The 21413-nt window shown below is 37.9% G+C and overlaps 2 protein-coding genes across 4 annotated transcripts in view; one reads left to right on the top strand and one right to left on the bottom strand.

Moving 5' to 3' along the window:
- The window catches only part of FGFBP3 (fibroblast growth factor binding protein 3), a 132556-nt gene that overhangs the window by 57797 nt on the left and 53346 nt on the right, over positions 1–21413 (bottom strand). The gene's annotated exons all lie outside the window — the stretch shown is intronic.
- BTAF1 (B-TFIID TATA-box binding protein associated factor 1) overlaps positions 1–21413 on the top strand; it is a 98999-nt gene that overhangs the window by 44598 nt on the left and 32988 nt on the right. The window contains exons 14-19 of the mRNA XM_059169465.1: positions 60–180; positions 8742–8846; positions 10306–10455; positions 10735–10877; positions 11135–11309; positions 12814–13017. Coding sequence (XP_059025448.1) covers positions 60–180; positions 8742–8846; positions 10306–10455; positions 10735–10877; positions 11135–11309; positions 12814–13017 — 898 coding nt within the window. The remainder of the gene's footprint in view (positions 1–59; positions 181–8741; positions 8847–10305; positions 10456–10734; positions 10878–11134; positions 11310–12813; positions 13018–21413) is intronic.

Genomic DNA, 21413 nt, shown 5'->3' with positions numbered 1-21413 from the left:
ATATACCAACAGAGTTTCAGCTGAGAATGAGTAAGATTAATTTGTGTTTTCTTTATTAGTATTCAGCAGTCACTCACAGTTTTAGTTCCACGTGTCTGGCCTTTTTTGCATCACACTATATCATCAGTTCGAAGAGCAGCTTTGGAGACTCTATTTACCTTATTATCAACACAGGACCAGGTAAGAACTAATAACTATAGTGATCTTGAAATTATATAAAATAAGGCTGTATTTGGAGTTCTATAGTATGACCCCTAAAGACTGATGATGAAATTGCTAGGCACTTGCCTCCTCTTAAGAATTACTTAATCTTGGGCGCCTGGGTGGCTCAGTTGGTTAAGTGTCTGCCTTTGGTTCAGGTTGTGATCCCAGGGTCCTGGGATCACGTCCCGTGTTGGGCAGGAGTCTGCTTTTTCCTCTGCCCTCCTCCCACTGGTTCTGTCCTTCTCTCTCATTCTCAAATAAATAAAATTTTTTAAAAAAATTATTATTTATTTGAGAGAAAGAGAGTGCGCACACAGAAGCAGGGGTTAGGATCAGAGGGAGAGTGAGGAGCAGATTCCCACTTCATAGGGAAGCTGGTGTAGGACTCAATCCCAGGACCCTGGGATCATGACCTGAGCCAAAGGCAAATGCTTAACCACTGAGCCATCCAGGTACCCAAGAATTACTTAATCTTAAGAGCATGGTATTTCCAAGGGTAGTGTGTACTTCAGGAGTCATTTTCCCTTTTTATAAGCATTTCCCCTGCTTATAAAACGTCAGATTTCTATTTTAAAAATAACAGTAGGTCAAACAGAATACTAGAATTTGGGGAAATACCATAAGGAATCCATTCTGACATGCTGTTATTTGTGGGTACTACAGTTTGAGCCAGTCATATTTAAAAAGCAGTGGTTAATTATTTATTTTTAGACAATAGATTATAGTATGGGTATATGTCTTTCCTGTTTTCACTAATCATGCATTCTCTGTGAATTAGGAATATTAAAAAAGGTGGGGAGATATTCCATGTGGACTTGCTTTAATCTGCAGCATGGTATTTTGTTGCACTTCTGTGACTTAGTATGTGTAAATTTTGTTTTGCCTTATTTTTTTAATTTTATCTAATCACAGTCTTCTGAGGAAGAACTGTCAGGTTTGTTTTATAATCCTCAGTTGATCAGGCATGACAAAACTGTCATGGGTTTTTCTGAATTTTCACTTCATTTCAGTTTTGTGGTTTTGTCCAAATGTTTTGATGGAAGCATTCTTAAATTTACTTTGGTTATTAGCCCTCTTGAAGTTACCAGATTTCTTCACTTCATGTTGTTCTTTATTATTTTTCTAATAGACTTTACTTTTTTTTTAAGATTTTATTTATTTATTTGACAGAAATCACAAGTAGGCAGAGAGGGAGACAGAGAGAGGAGAGAAGCAGGCTCCCCGCCGAGCAGAGATGTGGGGCTCGATCCTAGCAGGCTGGGATCATGACCCGAGCCGAAGGCAGAGGCTCTAACCCACTGAGCCACCCAGGCACCCCTAATAGACTTAATTTTTTTTTTTTTTTAAGAATTTATTTGGTTATTTGACAGAGATCACAAGTAGGCAGAGAGGCAGGCGGGGGGGGTGGGAAGCAGGCTCCCTGCTGAGCAGAGAGCCTGATGTGGGGCTCCATCCCAGGACCCTGAGATCATGACCTGAGCTGAAGGCAGAGGCTTTAACCCACTGAGCCACCCAGGCGCCCCTAGACTTTACTTTTTTTTTTTTTTTTTTTTTTTAGACTTTACTTTTAAGAGCAGTTTTAAGTTTACTGAAAAATTGAGCGAAAAGTACATGGTTTTTTGTTTTTTTTTTCAAAGTACATAGTTCCTAATATGCCCCTATATGCCTGTACACACACACACAGTGTGTATTGTAGTGTAGTACATTTGTTATACTTGATGAACCAGTATTGATTCATTTAAAAAAATTATTTTGGCAGGAGAGTGCAGAGAGAGAGAAAATCTTAAGCAGGCCCCATGCCCAGCACGGAGCCTGCTGTGGAGCCTGATCTCACAAGTCTGAGATCATGACCTCAGCTGAAATCAAGAGTCACGTACTTAACGAGCTGAGCCACTTAGGCACCTCAGTCTTGATCCATTATCACTTAACTAAAGTCCATAGTTTACATCAGAGGTCACTCTTTGTATTGTAGGTTCTATGGGTTTTGATAAATGCCGAGTGGTATGTATCCCCCATTACAGTATCATACACAATAGTTTCATTGCCCTAAAAAAATTCCTTTGCTCCATCTAGGGATCCCTCTTTTCTTCCTCCCAAATTCTTAACAATCACTTCTTTTTTTTGGTCTCCATAGTTTAGACTTTTCCAGCATTTCAAATAGTTGGAATCATATAATATATAGCCTTTTGAGATTGGCTTGTTTCATTTAGCCATGTGAAATTAAGGTTTCTTTATGTCTTTTTGTGGTCTGATGACTCATTTATTTTTATCACCAAATATTTTATTGTATGGATGTACCACAGTTCATTTACTTACCTATTGAAGGGTATCTTGGTTACTTCCTGTTTGGGGGAATTATGAATAAAGGTTTTTTTTAAGATTTTATTTTTATGAGAAAGTGTACATGCACACGAGCAGAAGAAAGGGCAGAGGGAGAGGGTGAGAAAGAAGCAGACTTTCCTCTAAGTGAGGAGCCTGATGCAGGGCTGGATCCCAGGGCCCTGGGATCATGACCTGAGCTAAAGTCAGACAATTAATCTACTAAGCCACCTAGGCACCCATGAATAAAGTTTTAAACATTCACGTGGAGATGTTTGTATGGGCACAAGTTTCAGTGCACTTAGGTAAATACCAAAGAGCACAAGCAGTATGTTTAATTTTATAAAAAAGTGTCTTCCAGGGGTGCCTGGGTGGCTCAGTGGGTTAAAGCCTCTGCCTTTGGCTTAGGTCATGATCCCAGGGTCCTGGGATCAAGCCCCACATCGGGCTACTTGTGATCTCTATCTGTCAAATAAATAAATAAAATCTTTAAAAAAAAAGAGAGAGAGAGAGTGTCATCCAGAATTGGCTTATCATTTTGAATTACCCTCAGCAGTGTGACTTGCAGTAGAGAGACAATCTGAAGATATAAGCTAGACAGAAATGGGAAATTTCATTAGTGATACCATTAAAAATTTTTAAGGAGAGATAAAAAAGTTAAAGGCATAGATAACTAATACAAAAGGGTATCAGAAACACAACAAACATTAAAACTCAAAAAATAAAGGATCATGCACATACCAGAATAACGAAGAAAAACACAAAAGCAGGATACATCAGTGTTATATTTTTCAGAGTACAGGTCTTTCATTTCCTTGGTTAATTGTATTTCTAGGTATTTTATTATTATTATTATTATTTTTTAAAGATTTTATTTATTTATTTGACAGACAGAGATCACAAGTAGGCAGAGAGAGAGGAGGAAGCAGGCTCCCTGCCGAGCAGAGAGCCCGATGCGGGACTCGATCCCAGGACTCTGAGATCATGACCTGAGCCGAAGGCAGCGGCTTAACCCACTGAGCCACCCAGGCGCCCAGTATTTTATTATTTTTGGTGCTGTCGTAAATGGGATTATTTTCTTAATTTCTCTTTCTTTTGCTTCATTATTGCTGTATAGAAATGCAGATTTCTGTATATTGATTTTGTATCCTGTGCCCTTACTGAATTCATTTGTCAGTTCTAGTAAGTTTTTGGTGGAGTCCTTAGAGTTTTCTCCGTATAGTATCATGTTATCTGCAAATAGTTTTATTTTTTCTTGACCTGTTTGGATGCCCTTTGATTCCTTTGATGAGACTATTTGGCACATGGCTCATCACCAGCCCCCTACAATTCCTTCTACACATAGCCATTGTCCTTCCAGAATATCATCTCCCTTTTTTCCTCTCTCTGTCTTTACTTCAGGGAACAGGTGCTGCAAAATAGTTCTAACTTGTTCAGCTCACTGTGATTTTTTTTTCCTTTATCTAAAGTCATTAATAAGTGAACACTTAATGGCTTTTGTTAATTCTATGATCTCAGCAACATTATTTGCTTTCTGAGAAAATAGACTAAACCATGTCTGATAGTTCTGTTACTGTATTCTTTGCCACAGCATTTCCTGATGGTTACTCATGTTCTTAAATTTTTTATAAAGATTTTTATATATCTATTTGAGAGAGAGCGAGCATGCACATGAGTGGGGGTAGAGGCAGACTGAGAAGCAGACTCCCCCATGAGCAAGGAGCCAGACATGGAGCTCAGTCGCAGGACCTTGAGATCATCATCTGAGCTGAAGGCAGATGGTTTTAGCCATCCAGGCACCCCTCCTGGTGGTTACTGTTGATTGCTTCATAGCTATCTGCAAACTATCTTGTAATACAAGTTCAGTCTCTTATTTGCGGTTTTGAAATCCAAAGATTTTTTGTAAGGTAGATAAACTTACAAAACTGCTTATTTGGTGGAAAAACGTGTTCATTCTGAAGAGAGACTGTTCATAAGTCTTTATCCCACTAAATGTGCCCATTCACAAATTTTGCTTCAGAAATATTAACATACTTTGGGTACTACCTCAGACCCTGTTGAGGATATTATATAACATGCAGCAAATACAACTTCATTATTCTAAAATTTAAAAAACTCTGAATTTAAAAGCATACTTGGCCCCAGAGAATTTGGATGAGAGATGATAGACCTGTGGTGATAAAAATCTGTTCTTACTTTAACTTGCCTTACTTATTCTGAGCTGCTTTCTATCACTATTGTTTCTTTAGTGTTGTAATGAAAAGATCGCATAACTAAGTAAAGAATCTGGGTTTTAACCTCAGCTCTACTGTTTGTTAAATTTATGACCTTGGTCAAGTATTTTAAACCTTCTGATGATAATCTCCATCCAGTCTTTCTCAGAGTTACATGGACTAAGTAAGAGAATATACATGAAAGTGATTTAAGATATTAATGCTATAAAAATATAAATAATAGTACATAGTAAGAACAATAATTAACACTTCTGGTTCTGGGAATTCTTTCCTAAACAGTTTGGAATTAAATATCATTCTTATGCCTCATATATAAATGAATGATATTTAATTATAGTAATAATCCAAGTTACTGTTGAGGGCTTAATTTATGCTGTGAAACCTGGTAAGCATGTAACATGGGTGCCTACTGCCATTCCTGTATTGCAGATGAGGGAACTGATGACCAAAAATTAAACTTCCACAAGTTTGTGTACCTACACAACTCATAGTAAGTTATTTGGCTCAGACTCAGGTCCAGTTCTGGCTGACTTTCAGTTTTAAATTTTACGTGGAGACAGAATGGATTAAGTATCTGTTGAATTGCTTTTTCACTTTTATATATGAAGTCATCCTAAGTACAAAGTGAAAAAAATGAACCCATCTTGGGGCGCCTGGGTGGCTCAGTGGGTTAAGCCGCTGCCTTCGGCTCAGGTCATGATCTCAGGGTCCTGGGATCGAGTCCCGCATCGGGCTCTCTGCTCAGCGGGGAGCCTGCTTCCTTCTCTCTCTCTCTGCCTGCCTCTCAGTGTACTTGTAATTTCTCTCTGTCAAATAAATAAATAAAATCTTTAAAAAAAAAAAAAAAAAAAAAAGAACCCATCTTTAAATTACTGGTAGTTCTATTCTGGTTTCATTTTCTAACTTCTCAACCCTTTCCTCTCAATAACTGCAATGTTGAGGCTAAGCCAGGCTATTGCTCAGTGCAACAATACCCCTTAAAGACTGATGCCTTTATTTCCTTGAAAGTATTCTGATTATCTTCAGTGATTTTCTTGTTTTATTTTGCTTTATGAAACCGGAAGTTTTTATAACAAAAATGTCCTTAATCTTAAAGTTTATCCCATGGTGAGTATGTATGTAGGCATGTACATCTCTAAAATATCCTTAAATAAAATGACAGTTAATACCATAGCATCTGTGATGTTAACATGTGAAAGTATTGGCAAACTTGGCTTCTTAGGGATCATTAAATAAGAACTTTTAGGCAAACCAAACTAATTAGGGCATAAAATCAAGGTGTAACTTTTTTTGTTAAACTGGCAGTTTGGCAATCAAAGTGAAGGACTTTACCACTTGATTTTTCCTTTCTGTATTGTCTCTTTAGCCTATGACTATGTTTGTACATAAAGAGTATATCTATGAGTCTATATGTCTATCAGTGAACTATTTTACTGGAATATCAGGATAACTAGCATTGTTACCAATAAGTGTTGTAGTTAGAACTTGACTCCTCAATCTAGAAAAATATGTTGGACATCAGTCTTTTGTTCTCTTGACTGGGTCAACTTTTCCGTTCTGCTTGTATCACAGCCAGTTTATGAGTCATTCCAAAATTTCAGTTACAATATTGACTTGTTTGAAAGGTATGCTTTAGCATGAAAATTTAGCATGAAAAAATACATATATGAGATTAAGTTGGAATCTGAGGATCTAGGATGTAAGAAATGTCTCATAAGCATATGTAGAGAGGAAAAGAAAGACCAAAAGAACATATTTAACTAAGATTGGCGTTAGAGAACATTAACATAATTAGGTATTGGCCAGATTTTGCAAAGACATTAAAAGCCAAGAGCAAAGGTTAAATATTTAGCTGACTTTTAGTAAATATTGGTTGGGTAAATGAATAGAACAGGCATTATAAATTATGTAAACACAGAGCTTGGTTCATTTTTGTGTGTGGGTTTTTTTTTTTTTCTTCTTTTGGCATTGGGCCAAAATGGGATTTCAGACCAAATTAATGAAAGAACTCCGTGTGATTCATCACTTTATGGTATCTTTTTTCCAAATCTCCTCCCTTGCAACCCCAAATCATTTGATATGGAGATAAGAAATGATGATGAATTTGCCTACAGGCAGGAATCAGCTGTTCATGTGAGTGATGATCAGACTGCTGCTTTTTTCCACATCTGACCCTTTTGTTGGAAGGTAAAAGATGGGGTATAGGAAAAGGGTACTGGTAAAAGCTTACTCTGTCTGTCAATTTTGCAAATTAGGGATTTATTACCAACTACAGTTGTGAGAGATTACACATATTACTAACTACTGTCTGACATGGACCATTTCCTATAAGAAATTACGGATTTATTCAACTAATATTTTAGTGCCTACTAGGTGCTTACAATTCTTTGGATACTGATCAGTGAAAAATAAGGTCTCTGCCCTCTGTAGAGCTTAAAACAGGAAACTAAACAAGATAGGAGAAAAATAGACAACTAGACAAGCTCTAGTAACATAAAGAGGTAAGTATCTGGTAGGGGAAGTAGAGGATGCTGTTGGATCCTATCTAGTGAGGTGAGTGAAGGTTAGGGAAGGTAGCCTTCCTGCTAAAAGTGAAGATTAAGCTAAGATCTGAAGAATGAGGAGAATTCTCATAGTAGCAGGTGAAGAACAGGGTCAGGAAGGAGCAGGATGTGAAATTCTGGAAGCAAGAGAGTGCATGATGGCACTAAAGAGAAAGTGAAAGGAAATTGGCTGGAGGGTAGTGTGAAGGAGTATAGATGGCTGGAAGTTTCACTTTGATTGTCTAGAACAGTGAACGGTCTGATAGTCCTTTATTTCCGTTTTCATCAACTCTATTCTGAGTTCCAGGAAGGCCGAATACAGCAAGGAACATCATTCTTAATAAAACAATTGGGAAAAAACTACCCCATCTGTGTCATACTCCATAACCATCAGTCATTTTCTTCAGTAATTCCCACAAATGCCCCTCTCCCTCATCTGATGCTCCTTACAAAAATGTTGGGGAATACATTTAGTACTAACATGACATGTGCTAGTAATTACTCTGTTAATTATTTAACACAGACCAAAAATTTTTTTTTCAAAAGCCTTGTAAAGCTTAAATTCACTTATGGCTTGAGTAATAGTGTTCCTGATTATAGTTAAACTTGGTCAAGTATACACACTGTGGTAGGAATTTTTCTGTATTTTAGTTTACACTGTGCTAGAATAATGCTAAATTATCATCAGCACTTTGTAGATATTCCCTAAGATTAGGGGGGATATTTTTGATAGAGTCCTACTTAGTAGCATATAAAAGGCTGTTAACTACTTTTAAAAAAGTTCCAAAGAGAGGAATTTCAAGGAGGACAATTTTTAAAGGACTGATAAATAGTAATACACTCTTCACTGTAACCTGTTCCTTCCCCCACCAATCTAATTAATTAAACCTACAAATAAAAAGCAACAGCATTAGATCTCCTTCCTCAATAATTGTCTCCTGGAAGACAGGTGCAAAATTAGTGAAAATAAGTGGGTCGACTTTCAGATTTGCAAGATACAGATTGGCCCTGGATGGTCCAGATTATACCTTGCAGTATTTTAAGATAATACTAATAGTGAGCTAAAGCTCTATTACTTTTTGCAATGATATTGAAAAGGAGATGCTTGCACGTTGTTCAGGTGAAGTGAATTTGGCCTTCAGATGTTTTCCCAGTCTTGTCTTGTATTTTCTACTAAATGGACTCCATGCTGTGCTACTAGAGAATCTGCATTTTAAAAATACTAGTTCTTATGATACTTAATTTCTCCAGACCATTGGAATAACATATGATATGGTTGCTCCAAAATCTTGTAAAAATTTATCACCCAGTTGAACCCTTTTGATAAAGCTATACCTACCATCTTTTTTGGTAACACTTGTATTATTTGACTTGTAGCTCTTCAAATAAGCTAACACCTAAGAATTCTATACTATAGATTTGATGCTGTTTTTATTTTCAGAACTCTTCATCTTGGCTTATACCTATTCTGCCTGATATGCTGCGACACATTTTTCAGTTTTGTGTTTTAGAAAGCAGCCAGGAAATTCTGGACCTCATTCACAAGGTACACAGTGAATATATCGGTATTCTTTTCCCCAGTAACTTAGTAGATTTTTAAATTTTTTCATAATTGCTGTACTGTTGTTGCTCAGAGATTTTAAAAAATTGGAAATCAACACATTTGAAAAGTGTGGAGATCTATGAGACAAGGAAATAGGATTCTTATGGAGTAAAATAGTTAAGTCTACTAGGCAAGTGTTTAAGCACTTTTTTCTGATAGCCTCAATACAGAAAATAAAATGAAAAAAAAAAAACTTTTTTTGTATCACTTATTTTGCTGTATCTTTTGGGATTCATTGGTAATATATATAGAATCTGATTTTTGTGGTTTAGATTTATAGATTTATTTTTTCCCCTTAGCAAGATTGGTTGTATGTGTTAGAATCTTTAAAGAAGAGTAATTTGATATATTTAATAATGTTTATGGAGGGAGATGGTTGTTGTCACTGAGGCAGCTCATCTTTAATAGCCTTGGATTAACAGTGGTGTTATTTCTGTTTATTTTTAGTTACATTTATGTTTGGCATCAAGAAAGATACCTTATTAAGATCACAAATCAACAACTTTAAGTTGTTCTCTTTATTTATACTAGGATCTTACCACCTCTAACTTTAGCAGAGGTTATATATTAGGAACTGTTATATCTTGAAGTGTGTGTGTGTGTGTGTATGTTTTTTTTTTTTTTAACATTTATTTATTTGAGAGAGAGAGAAAGTATGAGTTGGGGGAGGGGAAGAGGGAGAGGACGACTCCCCACTGAGCAGGGAGCCTAGCCTAGGGCTGGATCCCAGGACTGCAAGATCATGACCTGAGCCGAAACCAGATTCTTAACCGACAGAGCCACTCAGGTGCCCCCAAAGCATGTGTGTTGAATATAAGGCTGCATTAGTATCAAGCTTTATGATATATGCAGAGGATTTTAATGACTAGAATTTTGACAACTTTTATTGTTATGGGTATCTTATATTTTAAAATTAAGATTTTCACAAAATATTGAAGGAAATTCTTTCTATTCCTCTCTTTAAAACTTCCTTTTGTGTTTTTTAGTATACAGACCTATCAAGCAATATTTTATTTTATTTTATTTTTTATTTATTTTTTATTTTTTTTAAAGATTTTATTTATTCATTTGACAGACAGAGATCACAAGTAGGCAGAGAGGCAGGCAGAGAGAGAGGAGGAAGCAGGCTCCCGGCCGAGCAGAGAACCCGATGCGGGGCTCGATCCCAGGACCCTGGGATCATGACCTGAGCCGAAGGCAGAGGCCTTAACCCACTGAGCCACCCAGGCGCCCCAAGCAATATTTTAAAATGAGCCTTTATACTGACTTCTAAAATTCATCTATGTACTTTCCTTTTTCTTTTTTTTTTTTTTGCAATTCAGTGTTCCTAAAAATAAGTATTAGGTCTTATTAACCCTCACTCGGAAAATGTCACTTTTCATGTTTCTCTTTCACTCTGTAGGTTTGGATGGAACTGTTGAGCAAAGCTTCAGTTCAGTATGTGGTAGCAGCTGCCTGTCCATGGATGGGAGCTTGGCTTTGCTTAATGATGCAGCCTTCTCATTTACCTATTGATTTAAATATGTTGCTAGAAGTAAAAGCCAGAGCCAAGGTAAGTGTAGAGGACATAATGTATTTATATGTTCAGCTCTAATTAATACGGTAACCATGTAAGAAATTTGTATCTTTATTTTATTTTAATTAATGTACAGAGAAATTATTTTATGAGGAACTTTACAAATGCATAATAATTTTAACGTGTTAAAATTTTGTGAAAAGAACTATATTTTATTGGGAGAACAAATGAGAGTATTTTTGTGTACAGAGGAGAATCGCCTATTAAATTTGATTATTAATTTTTACTTACTCTTTTCCCCCTCTTTCCCTCTAGGAAAAAACAGGTGGTAAGGTTCGCCAAGGCCAAAGCCAAACGAAAGAAGTCCTTCAGGAATACATTGCAGGTGCAGACACCATCATGGAAGACCCCTCCACTAGGGATTTTGTGGTTATGCGGGCCAGAATGATGGCAGCCAAGTGAGTATGCAAAAATTCAGAAGCTTTTTAACCAGAATATTCTTCTGATGTGTTTATCAGTACTTCCTCCAGGACACTGGTTACAGAGTAAGAAGAAGTGTAAGAAAACAGTTTTCATTTTCTTAAAAGTTTGAAATGAGATTTCTGTCTTCTTATGAAGATAATATAGGAGTTAGGTCTTTTTTGGGAAAAGTTATAGCTTCAATAAGGGAAACTTTAAGTAATTTCTGTAGTAACTTCTTTTTTCTCCCTCATAGATTGTTAGGAGCACTTTGTTGCTGTATTTGTGATCCAGGTGTAAATGTGGTAACCCAAGAAATTAAACCAGCTGAATCCCTTGGCCAGTTGCTGCTCTTCCATTTGAACTCCAAATCTGCCTTACAGAGAATTAGCGTTGCTTTGGTAATCTGTGAATGGGCTGCTTTACAAAAGGTAAGATTTTGCCCCAAAGTAATGAAGACAAGTAAACCAGTTTCCTTTAGCTGTTAGGATTATTTTCATTGTATTTTACAAACAGAAAAAATTTTTCTCTGTATAAGAATGCAACAGTTACAGAAAAGTATTCTAAATTATAATGTGAAACATAGTCTCTCTTCTACTTGCTTTTAACCTTAGACTTTTTTCTTATGACCCCTAATTTGGTACCTGAGACTACTAACTATGACCATATGTAATGGATGTTTGCTCTTGAAACTACAGTCTGTTAAGAAATTTCCCTCCTAAAAACACATGTTTAGTGTGGAAACAACAACTCTAAAATTTTAGAGTAGTTTGGTCATTCATTCCTTTATATCTCATATGTTCCTGAAAACTATAAAAGGTAAGAGGCTTTGAATAATAGAGATCCATTTGTTTTGAGTAGTAGCAAGGGCAGAATTTTGGGTCACAGGAAGAATAAAACCTCCACATTTAAATGAAAATCTTCATGTGTTCAAATAAGCCATTTCCTGCAGCCTCTTTACACCTTTAACTTCTAATAAGTGTGTGATTTTGTGTAAGACTGACTTCTGTAAATCAAAGAAACTTCCTGCTGGTTTTGTTTATTCCATTAACTGGAATTCTGGAAATTTAACTGTCTGCACTTGCTGTGAGAGTTTCTTGTTACTGCCTCTTAGCAGTTTGTCAAAGCTATAAGCTATGTCTAAAAGTAATTGAGCCATGCTTTGTTGCAACTGAGACCCCAGCTTTGCCTCTGGAAGGAAGCAAGGCTCATCTGTTTTTAGGCAGGACTCGGTGTGCTGGAGAGGCAGTGATGCTGTGTTTTTGTGCCTCTCAGACTCAGCAGCAAGTGTTGACAGTTCGGTTTCTGGACCCTCACAGAGCTTCTCTGGACTTACTCTGTGAAGCCCAGGCTGATCACCCAGATCCCACAGAACCCCTCTTGGCTCACCACTGAGGCCATTCCCCCTCTGGTTGGGGCAGGCAACAACCAGAGAGAGTGGGAAGGGTTAGTTAAATTTGGGGGCAGGTAAGTAGCTTTTAAATTATATATCCATTTCTACAGTATGGCATGTGAAGCTATGGGTTCAGCTGTTAAGAAATCTAATAATAAGTTTTCAAATAACATTTTTAATGCATGCTAAGTGTTCTTTTCTGACTGATTTCTTTTTACAGTTATAGATTTTTTAAAATATGTGCTATATGTATATAAACTTCATGTAAATTCAGAGTAAAGTAGGAGTAATTAGGTGCAAAATGTAATGGAATTGTAACAGTTCCATGTGCATGTTCTGGAGTCATTCATATTAAAATTTTAGAGTAGTTTGGGTGTGATACCTTTTCTCTGTGCAACTAACGATGTTGTTCTGGGAGGTAACAACACAGATTCAGAATGAATAGGAATTTAGAACGTTGTAGTTTGCAAGTGAAGATGTATATATCTCTAGAGTTATGTTTATATATTTGCCCTGAATGTTTTTTGTCTGTTGCATTTTAGGAGTGTAAAGCTGTTACCCTAGCTGTGCAGCCACGTTTACTTGATATCCTTTCAGAACATTTGTATTACGATGAAATTGCCGTTCCATTCACGCGAATGCAGAATGAGTGTAAACAGCTTATTTCATCATTAGCTGATGCACATATTGAAGTTGGTAATAGAGTAAACAACAATGTTTTTACAATAGATCAAGCTAATGACCTGGTGAGTAAAAAAAAAATGACTTTCTTAATTTTAGATTGAGCATGAAATAAAGATTAGAAATTTGTCATGTGAGCTAACCGCAGAAACACTAATTGGTTGAATCTGTCTGTGGCCTAATAGCCTGCCATCCATACTTTGTAGAAAAGTTATTTCATTGTATTGACTTTTTTTGAACTTTGGGGATGGGGAAGGAATTTTCTTTAAATCTCTGATTCTGACAAACCAGCATATCTCTATCAGAGAAAGCTGTTCCATTTTTGGGTCATTTCTCAGTTTTGCTTAAAACTGGTGGAGTAGAGGGGTGCCTAAGTGGCTCAGTCGGTTAAGGGTCCAACTCTTGGTTTCGGCTCAGGTCATGATCTCAGGGTCCTGAGGTCAGAGCTGCATCAGGCTCTGCACTCAGCATGTAGACTGCTTGAATCTTTCCCTCTCCCTCCTCCTCTGTCCACCCTCTGCTTGTGCATGGGCTCTTTCTCTCTCAAATAAATAAAAACCTTAAAAAACAAAACAAACTATAGTAGTATAGAAAAGACTGCTTCTGTGTAAGTTCCTGAGTGATTCTCCTCACTTCTCTCAACTTAAAATAAAAATACTCCCAACGTAAAGAAAAGGTAAGAAGAGAATTACACAGTGAACATTCATATACTCACCAACTAGATTGCATAGTTAACATTTTAGTAAATTTGCTTTATCACATATATATGCAGCTATTTACTTACCCAGCCATCAGTCCACCTTATTTATTTGATGCATTTCTAAGTAAGTTGCAGATATTGGTATACTTCAGCATGTATATATATCATTAACTAAAATTCAGTATTTGCATTTTGCTTTATTGTGAGGTGAAGTTTATTTACTATGAAGTACACAAATCTTAAATTATTTGATGAATTTCAACAGATGGGTATACCTATGAAACCCAAACCCCTATCAAGTTACAGATACACACACTTCAATTCCTGCCTATCGTGCTCTCAAGTTCTGATTTTTCCTTCACCATAGATTAGTTTTGCTGATTCTAGAATTTCATATAATTGGAATCCTACACTCTGTGCTGTTTGGTATAAGGGTTTTTTTCAGCATTATTATTATTATTATTTTTTAAGATTTTATTTATCCATTTGACAGAGAGAGATCACAAGCAGACAGAGAGGCAGGCAGAGAGGGAGATAGAGGGAAACAGGCTCCCTGCTGAGCAGAGAGCCCGATGCGGGACTCGATCCCAGGACCCCGAGATCATGACCTGAGCCGAAGGCAGCAGCTTAACCCACTGAGCCACCCAGGCGCCCACAGCATGATGTTTTTAAAATTCATCCATGTTGTTATGTGTATTGGTGATTCATTATTTTTTTATTGCCTTTTCTTATCTCTAAATTGTGAAGGTATTCACTACATTTTCTTCTGAAGTTTTGCAGTATTAGCTTTTATATTTAGATTTGTCATCCATATTGAATTAATGTTTATAATGTGAAGTGCATGTTGAATTTTTAATTCATTTTTTATTTTAATTTATTTATTTTTTAAGATTTTATTTATTTATTTATTTGACAGACAGAGAGAGAGAGATCACAAGTAGGCAGAGAGGCAGGCAGAGAGAGGAAGGGAAGCAGGGTTCCCGCTGAGCAGAGATCCCGATGCAGGGCTCGACCCCAGGACCCCGGGATCATGACCTGAGCCAAAGGCAGAGGCTTTAACCCACTGAGTCACCCAGCTGCCCCTTTAATTTATTTTTTAAAGGTTTTATTTATTTGAGAGGGAGAGAGAGACAGAAGGAGCAGGGGGTGGGCAGAGGGAGAGGGAGAAGCAGACTCCCTAGTGAGCAGGGAGCGCGACATTAGGCTCAATCCCAGGACTCCAAAATCATGACTCGAGTGGAAGGCTGATGATTAACTGATTGAGCTACCCTGGCAGGCCTCCTCTTGCCCCGCCTTTTTAAAAGATTTTATTTGAGACAGAGTGTGAGAGAGAGTGAGTGAGCCTGAGTGGGGGGAGGAGCAGAGGGAGAAGCAGGCTCCCTGCTGAGGCTGCAGGGAAGTGGGGGGCCGCCCTGGTTGCCGAGGGTAGGCAGTCTGTCCTAGGACGTTGCTAGGATCACGACCTGAGCCAAAGGCAGACATTTAACTGACTGAACCACCCTGGCACCCCTGCTTTTTAGTTTTGATATAGTCCCACTTGGTTTTTGGTGTTTGTTGTGTGGGGGTTTTTTGTTTGCTTGCTTGCTTTTGTATGGAAATGTTTTCTTTTTAAAGCTGTCAGGGGCACCTGATTTCAGCTAAGGTCATGATCTCGGGGTCATGGGATCCAGCCCCACTTTGGTCTCTGTGCTCAGCACGAGTCTGCTTCTCCCTCTCCTCCTGCCCCTCCCCCTACTCGAGCACAAGCTAGTTCTCTCTCTCTTTAAAATTAAAAAAAGGGGCGCCTGGGTGGCTCAGTGGGTTAAGCCGCTGCCTTCGGCTTGGGTCATGATCTCAGGGTCCTGGGATCGAGTCCTGCATCGGGCTCTCTGCTCAGCAGGGAGCCTGCTTCCTCCTCTCTCTCTCTGCCCGCCTCTCTGCCTACTTGTGATCTCTGTCTGTCAAATAAATAAATAAAATCTTTAAAAAAAAATTTTTTTTTAATAAAATTTAAAAAAAATTAAATATATAAATTAAATCTATCAGATGACCCGTTCTTCAAGCTTTTCACTTTTCACTCTTATTCAAACCTTACTCTTTAGTGAAACTACTGTTTCATCAGCTTAATTAGTCCATGGTTTTGACCTGGCACATCAGAATCTCAGAAAGAAAGTATTGAGGGAAGGGCTATTTATTTTACTTTAAAGTTTTTATTTTATGCCTGCATACAAGAATACATACTATAAGATTCCATTTATATGATGTTCTACAAAGGCAAAATTAACCTATAGAGATAGAAATTGGGAAACTGGTTGGTTTTTTTGTTTTTGTTTTTTAAGATTTTATTTGTTTGGGGCGCCTGGGTGGCTCAGTGGGTTGCGCCACTGCCTTCAGCTCGGGTCATGATCCCGGCGTCCTGGGATCGAGTCCTGAGTTGGGCTCTCTGCTCAGTGGGGGGCCTGCTTCCCTTCCTCTCTCTCTGCCTACTTGTGATCTCTCTGTCAAATGAACAAATAAAATCTTTAAGATTTTACCCATAGTTACATGGGTGTATCAACAAACTTTACACTTTTGTTTTCTGTAAATTATGTGCAGATCATTCTATATAAATTATATCTGACCTAAAAGTACTGGTAAATAAAAATACTAGTCTTGGCTTAAAAAAAGTTTTTGTTTTAATTTCAGTTAGTTAACACAGTGCTAACATTAGTTTTGGGTTTACAATGTAGTGATTCAGCTTTTTTTTTTTTTTTTTTGTAAGGATTTTATTTGCAAGACGATGAGAGAGGGAATACAGGCAGGGGGTGTAGGAGAGGGAGTAAACTTCTCCTGCCAGGCAGGGAGCCTGATGCAGGGCTTAATCCTAGGACCCTGGGATCATGACCTGAGCCAAAGGCAGATGCTTAGCAACTGAGCCACCCAGGCACCCCATGATTCAGCAGTTCTGTACATCACCTGGTGTTCATCACAAGTGAACTCCTTAATCCCCATCACTTATTTCACCCACCTCCCTGCCCAGGAAGGGCAGTTTTATATTATTTCTTTCTTTTTTTTTTTTTTTTTCAGGAAGGGCAATTTTAAAATGTTAGTCTTAGTCTTGGCTTAGAGCCACTACTTCATTAATCTTTTCATTGACTCCCTGTTTTTCTCTTATCTGTCAAAAGCAAGCATTTCCCTAAGATGTTTTTTTGTCACCATTCTCAAAATTTAGTTCTTACCCTTGTACTATGCTATCTTTCTCTTGATCTTTTGAAGTTCTTCTGTTAGGGATTTTTAGTTGGATAGCTCACTGTCACTTCAGCTTAGCATAACTAAAACTGAAATTTTTTTTTTAAGATTTTACTTATTTATTTGACAGAGAAACAGCAATAGAGGGAAACAAGCAGGGGGAGTGGGAAAAGGACGAGCAGGCTTCCTACAGGGAGCCCGATGTGGGGCTCCATCCCAGTATCCTGGGATCATGACCTGAGCCAAAGGCAGATACTTAATGACTGAGCCACCCAGGTGCCCCAGAACTGGATTTTTTTTTTTTTAAGATTTTATTTATTTTTTTGCCAGAGAGAGAGAGAGAGTGCGAGTGAGCACAGGCAGGCTGAGTGGCAGCAGAGGCAGAGGGAGAAGCAGGCTCCCCGCCAAGCAAGGAGCCCGATGTGGGACTCCATCCCAGGACACTGGGATCATGACCCGAGCCGAAGGCAGCTGCTTAACCAACTGAGCCACCCAGGTGTCCCGTGGAATTTTTTTTAACAGTAAAATGCCTTTTCCAGTTGCAAATCTTGCAACTGATTTCTCTGATTTCATTGCCACAACCTGAGGACCTTAGTACTTTTATGACTAGGTCCTGAGTCATCTCTAAAGCTCCCCGTGATCTCTGGTCCATTTCATCTCCCCTGTTTTGCTAGGCTTGTAAAGTCCTTTAGTTCCACTCTGAAGGCATCCCTCTTCTACTTAAAAACATTATTTTTGTTTTCCTTGATTTTTTAGTTTTTTCTTTCTTTTCATACCTTCTCTAAATTCCTCATCTCTTTTCATTATTTCTCAAACTTTCGCCCTTTTAGCATAGTTCACATTTTTCTTACAGAAGTCTACCATGCTCACTCACCTCTTGTACCTCACTTGTTCTCAGTTCTGAGTCTGAGCTCCTGTTTTGTTTGTCAGGAATTCCCTACCCTCAACCCTCTCTGTGTTTATCCTAGATTCATCTCTTTAACATTCTTCCGTCTGCACCCTATACTCAGGCCATGATTAGCTGTTCTCAGTTCCCTGGACAGTGCCTCACTTTGCACTCACCACCTCACCCTCTTTGCCAAGATGTCCTTACAACTCTGGACTTAACCCATCCGTTAAGAACCATATCACAAGAGGCCACCTGAGTGGCTCACTTGGTTGAGCATCCAAGTCTCAATTTCTGCTCAAGTTTGGGCTTGAGCTACTTTTCCCTCTCCTTCTGCCCTCTCCCCCTGCTTGCGCTTGTACCCTCTCTCCCTCTCAAATAAATAATTAAAATCTTCAAGAAAAATAAAAATCACAAGTGCTGACTTCATCTTGCAAGCCTCCTCTAATCTTACCCTCTGAAAAAAGTTAAGCAACACATGTGTCCCACAGTAACTTGCATTTATCTCAGTTATATGTTGCATTCTCTTTACTTATACATCTTTCTCCTTTATTAGTCTCTGCATTTTTTGAGTCTCTGCATTTTTTGAGTGTGTGAAGACATTGGGTCTTACTCATCTTTTAGTATTTTTCAGTAGATACTTGTTGAATGAGTGAATGAATTAATGAATATGGGGTTATTGGAAAGCTTTTCCATAGCTTAGAATCATTGAAAATTGACAGAATCTTAGTATATTTAGGACAGCATTTTCTTTTTTTCTTTTTTAATTTTTTTTAATTTTTTTATTTTTTTAAGATTTTATTTATTTATTTGACAGAGAGAGATCACAAGTAGACGGAGAGGCAGGCAGAGAGAGAGATAGAGGGAAGCAGGCTCCCTGCTGAGCAGAGAGCCCGATGCGGGACTCGATCCCAGGACCCTGAGATCATGACCTGAGCCACTCAGGCACCCAAGCATTTTCAAACTTTAAGCAGTGAAATCTTGTTTCCAATAAATCTTAGGCAGAACGCAAATAAATAAAATGAAGTAGAAAGTATAAGCTATATTGATTGTGTTTCTTTGTAGTGAGCAAATGGACTAGGTCAAAGCAGATATAGCTCAACTTAAAGAGTTTTGTATTTTATAAGCATAAAAGGAGCTCTTGATAGTGTGCCTGTTTTGTTTTTCATAATAAGAGGACAGTATTATCAGTCTTGTTCATAATAAAATTATTTGTAAGTCTGAAAAATTAATTCTCCATTAAAATTTAAAAATTAAAAAAATAAATTAAAATTTTTTAAAAAATTAAAAATTTAATTTAAAAAATTAGAATAAATTAAATTTAAAAATTTAATTCTCCATTAAAAAAAATTCTTCAATGTTACAGGCTTCTCTAATATTTATCAGACTGGATCTATTTATAGAGCCTCTGTAAGATTACAGTTACCTATCAAACAAGAAGACTATTTTTGTTATGTAAGCCGTTACACAGTCTTTAGATGTTAATTTAAAAAACATGCTCACACAAAAACTTGTACATGAATCTTCATAGAATCATCATTCAGTATAGTAGCTAAGGGGTGGAAATGTTTTTCAACTAATGAATGGATAAATACAATATAGTGTGGGATATTATTTGGCAAGCAAAGGGAAAGAAATACCACATTCAGGATGCCTGGCTGGCTCAGTTGGTTTAGCATCTGCCTTTGCCTCTGGTCATGATCCCAGGATCCTGGGATAGAGTCCCATGTTGGGCTCCTTGCTCAACAGGGAGCCTGCTTCCTCGCTGGACACTCCCCCTGCATGTGCACTCACTCTCTCTCACTCTGACAAATAAAATCTTAAAAAAAAAAAAAAACTATAAAAAAGGAAATCTCACATTCATCTCTACAACACTGATGAACCTTGAAAGCATACTGAATGAAAGGAACCAGTCACAAGAGATTCACACACTGTATTAGTCCATTCATATGAAATGTCCAGAATAGGCAAATCTATAAAGATAGAAAATATATAAGTGGTTGCATAGGGCTGGAAAGAAATGAGGAATGGTTGCTAATCACGTATGAATTTTATATTGGGGATGATGAAAATGTTCTAAAATTGTGATGTGCAACTCTGTGTAGAATAAAAATCGTTGAAAAAAAATCGTTGAATTATACACGTTAAGTGGGTGTATTGTATGTTAAGTATATCTCAAATTTTTAAAGATGTATTGAACAGTCATTTAATGTGGCTTGTAAAGTAGTCTGATATCACAAGGTTATAGCTTTAGGCAACTCTTGGTGAGTAAAACATTCGTGACTGGTGCACTAGTTTCTTTCCCTTTTTTTATGTATTCCCCCAAGCCCCCGGCATTTTCACGAGAAGGGAGGTCAAAGAAAGAATGAAAATAATGCAGTTAATACTTAGCCACTTACCGATAGCTGGCCCAAAAGTTTTTTATTTTTATTTTTTTATTTTTTAAGATTTTATTTATTTATTTGACAGAGATCACAAGTAGGCAGAGAGGCAGGCAGAGAGAGAGGGGGAAGCAGGCTCCCTGCTGAGCAGAGAGCCAGATGTGGGGCTCTATCCCAGGACTCTGAGATCATGACCTGAGCCGAATCACCCAGGCGCCCCTGGCCCAAAAGTTTTTAAATTGAGAAGAGTAGGGCGCCTGGGTGGCTCAGTGGGTTAAGCCGCTGCCTTCGGCTCAGGTCATGATCTCGGGGTCCTGGGATCAAGTCCCGCATCAGGCTCTCTGCTCAGCAGGAGCCTGCTTCCTCCTCTCTCTCTCTCTGCCTGCCTCTCTGCCTACTCGTGATCTCTCTCTGTCAAATAAATAAATAAAATATTTAAAAAAAAAAAAATAAATTGAGAAGAGTATTTTTCCGTGAAAGGAAGTTGGTGAGATTTGGTATTTCTTTCTTTTTTTTTTTTTTTTTTTTTAAGATTTTATTTATTTATTTGACAGAGAGAGATCACAAGTAGGCAGAGAGGCAGGCAGAGAGAGAGAGAAGGAAGCAAGCTCCCTGCTGAGCAGAGAGCCTGATGCGGGACTTGATCCCAGGACCCTGAGATCATGACCTGAGCTGAAGGCAGAGGCTTAACCCACTGAGCCACCCAGGCGCCCCAGATTTGCTATTTCTTAATTTAGTTTATATTTGCTGATAGATTTCTCATTTCACCAAACTACTGTGTTGGCATTCTGTGTAATTTTCTATTAAACTTATTAGATATATTTAAAGGATAGGTAATTTTGTTAATTTCCGTAGAGAGAGAGAGAGAGCGAAAAAGAGAGAGAGAGTGTGTGTGTAGTTGACACACCAGTGTTACATTAGTTTCAGGTATATGACGTAGTATAGGCTATGTAGTCAGTGGTATTGTGGTGGTGGTACATGAACACTTATAGAATATGGTGTTATTGTTAAGTCAGATTAAAGTTTAAACTTGGGAGATTTTATTTTATTTTTTATTTTTTTAAGATTCTATTTATTTATTGGACAGAGAGAGAGAGATCACAAGTAAGCAGAGAGGCAGGCAAATATAGAGGGGGAAGCAGGTTCCCCGCTGAGCAGAGAGCCTGATGTGGGACTCAGTCCCAGGACCCTGAGATCATGACCTGAGCCAAAGGCAGAAGTTTAACCCACTGAGCCACCCAGGAGTCCCTAAACTTGGGAGATTTTAGACATTTAGTTTACTGAATA

Source organism: Mustela lutreola, chromosome 4, assembly GCF_030435805.1.
Source record: "Mustela lutreola isolate mMusLut2 chromosome 4, mMusLut2.pri, whole genome shotgun sequence".
Taxonomy (NCBI): Eukaryota; Metazoa; Chordata; class Mammalia; order Carnivora; family Mustelidae; genus Mustela; species Mustela lutreola.
This window is presented reverse-complemented; position numbering and strand designations above follow the sequence as displayed.